At 36.7% G+C, this 5,264-nt stretch overlaps 1 protein-coding gene across 2 annotated transcripts in view; it reads left to right on the top strand.

The window, feature by feature from the left end:
* The first annotated feature begins 1,068 nt into the window (after positions 1-1,068).
* The window catches only part of LOC122090987 (thioredoxin-like protein 4B), a 5,101-nt gene continuing 905 nt past the window's right edge, over positions 1,069-5,264 (top strand). For both annotated transcript variants that reach the window (XM_042660772.1, XM_042660773.1), the window contains exons 1-4: positions 1,069-1,272; positions 2,361-2,518; positions 3,198-3,264; positions 4,611-4,729. In XM_042660772.1, coding sequence (XP_042516706.1) covers positions 1,141-1,272; positions 2,361-2,518; positions 3,198-3,264; positions 4,611-4,709 — 456 coding nt within the window. In that variant the 5' untranslated portion in view covers positions 1,069-1,140 and the 3' untranslated portion in view covers positions 4,710-4,729. The remainder of the gene's footprint in view (positions 1,273-2,360; positions 2,519-3,197; positions 3,265-4,610; positions 4,730-5,264) is intronic.

Here is a 5,264-nt window from a genome sequence, read left to right as displayed (position 1 = left end):
AGATACGTTAAAGATACACACATAAATGGATAGGAAACATTTTTTTAAACACTTTTGCATAAAGAATTTGTTAAAAAAAGCTATTGATAACATGTATTATGCATAAACACTAAATTGAGAGTATCGTACTAAGAATTTAAGGTCTGTAGTTGTCCCATAAATGTAAAATCCTTGTTCCCAACCTTGATTTCCACTTTAGTTAGAGAGAAATATGGCTGACAGCAACTTTGGAACAAAAACCCTTCAAAAAATCGTTTTTTTCTGAAAAATTACCCATATTGGCCATTATATGACCGTAGCGCCGATAAGTATAAATACTCATCGATACGTATCGATACTCACCGATATGTACCGATATATATATCGATACTCACCGATACGTGTTGATATATACAGATACGTACTGATCGATACATACCGATACTCACCGATACGTACCAATACATACCAAAACGTACATTTTACCTCAATTTTATATTTTTGATAGAGTCGTATCGAGGCATGTCGTATCGTATTGATGTATATTAGTGGTGTATTGATGCATATCGGTATGTATTGTAGGATATATATCGATACGAAATGATTTAAAAAATTCAATGTATCGTATCGGTGTGTATCGTATCGGCCGACTAAATTTAAGATATGTATCGGAGGATATCGTATCGGTATCAGAGATACTTAAAACCATGACTATTGTGCCTAATAAATCTCTCAATTATTTAAACCTAAAAAGAGGCAACCGAACCCTCTCTCCCTTTTGGGTATCCGATGATACTATTGGGTTTTTTAGTGAATATATTTACAAAAATCATTTCAAGAAACAGATTTATCAAATACCAAAAAATCTATTTCTGCTGTATCTAAACACGTTATCAAACGGTGCCTAATATTTAAAAACTCGCACTGTCCATTTTCATTCCGAATATTTGACCGCTTTTTTTACCATCTAGTTCAATTTTTAAGCCGTTTTAAACACGTTGTTCCGAAAAAAGTTTTTTTCCTGTTCCCGTTTTGATTGACTTTGTCTTATCTGACATGTGAACAGTTCAACAAGTGCTGCATAATTTACTGGGGATTCACGCTTCAGCATAACCTGGATAGATCGCGGAGAGAGAGAGAGAGAGAGAGAGAGAGAGAGAGATGAGCTTCCTATTTACGACACTGACGAAGAAGCAGGAGGTGGACTCTATCATCAGAGACACCATTGACAAAGTTCTTGTGCTTCGCTTTGGCAGAGCTTCCGACGCCGTCTGTCTCCAGCTTGACGATATTGTATGTAACTCTAATATTAGGTTTTGTGGAATTCCTTTTTCCTTCCCTTGTTATTCTGCATCTTGCTACTCCTCATATCAATGTTTCTTAATTCTGCAACCTCCAGTGCTTTTAATCTGTAATATTTGGATTGGTGAAGTAGTTCTTAGGATAATGGATGGAATATAGGATCCCCCCTCCCCCCCCCCCCCCCTTTATAATATTACAATTAGTTGTTTGGAGGCTTTGGTCGGAGTCCAAAGGTAGTCGAATCGAATTGGATATTTGTTTTATATTATATTATATATTACCTTAATGCATAACTTGAGTTTCAGTTTAATTAGTAATGATAATTACAATAACAAGGAGAGCAATTTTAAGTGTCTTGTTACTATTGAAATGGTGACAGCTTCATATTTTATTTACCCCAGATGGTTGATTGATGGTCAAATTTCAGCAAAATGTTTTGTCTACAAAAACCAATGCAGAGAAAAAAATAAAACATTATCTCCCAGTTATAAACAATGATTTATGTTTTCCTGTAACTTGACTGCTAACTGATTGGAACAGGCGTTTGAGGTTCAATTTAATGAGTCTTAATATGTGGAGTTGATATTTTGAAAGGAGAGAATGGAGGATCAACTTGAGGTTTCTCAATTGCATTCTGCTGGTATTGAATTTAGGATTTCCAATTGGTTAGGTTCGGCAATGTTGCGTTTAGAGTTTAAATTGGACCCAACATGACTTCAAAGGAATTTGATGTTCCTTTCTTGGTTTTGCTTCTTTATTTTAATAATTAGTTTCATAATCCTTCACCCTCTCTATTTGAACATATGAACCTGAAACCAATAAGGCTAGTTCAGTCGATTTGGGTTACCTTTGGCCAGGTTGACCTGACTCTCCAGTGAGGCCATGGAGCTTTAAATGTAGTTTACTCTTGAAGTTTGTATCGGAATTCCTTTTTCTTTCTTCTATCTCAATCAGTTTCTCATTTTTATTAATTGAGTCGGCGTACATCTTATGACTTTTCAGTCCAGTTTTTCTACTATTTCTTCCTCCAGAAGTTAAAACACCCTTCTTTGTTGCTCAATTTTTCCTTTCATTGACAGCTATCAAAATCATCACGGGAGGTTTCCAAATTTGCAACTATAGCGTTGGTAGATATTGACTCAAAAGAGATTCAGGTTTATGTCAAGTATTTTGACATTACTTTGATACCATCAACAATTTTTTTCTTCAATGCCCAACACATGAAGATGGATTCAGGGTACAACTCTTCTCCACCACCTTTTTTGGTAGACATTGATGTGATGCATTTTACATCCCGAATTATCACAATAACCTTAATGTCATGGGTTACTTATTTATTCGGTGGGCAGGGGGGGAAGATAAATAAAGTTAAATAGCACTTGTGCAATCGTGTAACTCTTCCATTTGCACTAAATTGGTATTTATGCTGTAAAATGTGTCCTGCATGGTTTATCAGCTCATCCTGGTAACAATATATGGAAGGTCCTCCTTCAACATCCTCACAAAAATAAGTTCATAACTTATGAGTAGATCGATTTCAACCCTCTGAAGCTTATGTCAGTATCCTGACTGCTTCTCTTTTTTTTGGGGGGGGGGTGTGGGGTGTGTTGGGATAGGAGGGGAAGCTCTATGTTGACCTGCAACTGTATATGGCGTACTTGGCTGTAAGCTTTCAATTGGACAAATTTGAATAATAAAGTCCTCTGTTTTGGAGTTATTCCGTTATGTGTGTTACTCCTGTCCTATCATAATGAATGCTTTCCTAGCTGTCCAGTGCTAAAAGTTACTCTGTTCTATTAGAAGCACCATCAAAACTGCAGCTAGTCTAAGCATCTTGCTTTTATAAAGACGTTACTTTATGATAATGTTTCAGGAGAGCTGCAAGCTGCCATTTGTAATTGTTCATTCTTTTTCAGGACTGCAGATCATACTAAATGGGTTGGTGCTTTTCAAAGGAAACAGGACTTCCTTGATGTTGTGGAGGTACATTACTACTTTAGCCCAATAAGATTTATGTATATTTTTTTTTGGGTGAATAGATTTATGTATATTAAATTATCCTCGGTTAGGATATCATTTCTACTGTATTTCTTTTGTAGGACTTTTGATGTAACATGGTCACTTGGGAATAATAAGGGCAAGATAAAGGCTAGATAGGACAAGCTGCTGGATTTTCTAAGAGCTCTTTTCATTTTCTTTTTTGTTCCTATGTTAGGTTCTCTTTGGTACGATTTCAAGAAATATTTCATTGGTGATTTCAATTTCGGAAGGTGTTTGGTACAATTTTGCACTTATTTCTGTGAAACTGATATCAGTTTCAACAGAAATCATGAAATAGCTGAGGATCTATTTCATCAATTTCACTGAAATACTTTCTTCTTATTTCACGTTTAGTTGTTTACTGACCTTATGACATGTTTGCAACTGGGGCAAACATGCCATTTACCTGAAACCTGAAAACTTTGCCTCTCTTCCCTTCTCCAACCTTGAATCCTGCTGTTGCCTCTAACCTGAAACCCTCCCTCTGCCGCTCTGTCTCTTCTCCTTCTCCATTTCCTGTCTCTTTCTCCCTCTGACACTCTCCTTCTGTTCATCACTGCTTCTATAATCTCTCTCTCTCTCTCTCTCACCTCATCTCTCCCTCCCCACCCTCCTCTCTGAAACCTTCCCTCTGCCGCTCCATCTCGGATCCTTCTCCCTCTGACACTCTTCTTCGTTTCATCCATGCTTCTATAATATCTCTCTCAATCTTCCCCCCCCCGTCCCTTCACCCCAGCTCTTTGGTGCTTGTGGAAAGGCTGGAAGTTACTTTGCTGAGGTAGTTAGAAAAGGTTTGAATGCTTATGGTTTTAATAGAAGATATGGTGCTTGGTATGAGTAGGATGAGCTTAACGAATTTTTTGTTGCCAACTTGGTAAAGGGACAAAGTGGTCCATAAAGTTCATGAAACTCGTTGCTGTTAATTTGATGCAATGGTTCACTTTGAAATGCATGAGACTTGACGTTGTCCCATCACCTATTTGGGCAGAGGTTCAAATCAATATTCAAGCATCAGGACTGGGTACTTTTTTATTAATTTTTGTCTCCTTATATCAATGAGGTTTAAAATTTTTATTACACTATTTTGTAAGAAATTCACTTAGATCAGAAGACATGCTCACACACACACACTCTTGATCTTTAGATGGAGCACAAGGGAAAGGAAATAGTTTCCTCTTTTTTCTTTTTCACGGATAAGTTAAGAAAATATTTCTTATTTGATTTGACAGTTCATGTTCGTAGATAACTCTGTATGATCCGTGCATTAAATTGTTTTATATTTTTTGCAGGAAATATTTAGAGGAGCCATGAAAGGCAAGCTGATTGTGACTTGCCCCCTACCACCAGAGAGAATACCCAAATTCCAGCTGTTGTTCAAGGATGTATAACCACTGAAATTTTATCTTATGTAAGTAGTGCTGAAATTCTTCAAATATGCCTTTTTGGCCTCTAATTGCTTAACAGTGAATTCAGTGATGTTTCCCCTGTTGAATTTATGAAGGATGCAAAGTGTCTGATGGTTCTGTGGAATGTTTTGCTGGCGATAAGTTAACATGGAGGTTTATTTTGAAAACTGGTTCATTTTGAAAATCTGCCATTTTACCATGTCAATGACTACTGCATTTACTGCACCAAAACCCCCTAAAGTCATGCATTCTGTTTTGCACATTCTGCATCTCAACCTTCCATGAGCGGTTATGGGTAGAACAGAGGGGAAAAAATGTGAAGGCAACAATGCCTCGGATGAAATACCCATCAACTATTTCACAAGCTGAACTATGTACCATCTATCACATGGTATCACCAAAATTATCAATGGCTGTTCTTAAGTTTTGGCTTCCTTCTCTATAATATAAAAAGAATTTACTTGAACTAACCTCTTATTGATGTATTGTTTCATCGAGATTCATTACAAATCACGATGTAATCGTCTTGTTTCTGAA

The sequence above is a fragment of the Macadamia integrifolia genome, chromosome 10 (assembly GCF_013358625.1).
Source record: "Macadamia integrifolia cultivar HAES 741 chromosome 10, SCU_Mint_v3, whole genome shotgun sequence".
Taxonomy (NCBI): Eukaryota; Viridiplantae; Streptophyta; class Magnoliopsida; order Proteales; family Proteaceae; genus Macadamia; species Macadamia integrifolia.
This window is presented reverse-complemented; position numbering and strand designations above follow the sequence as displayed.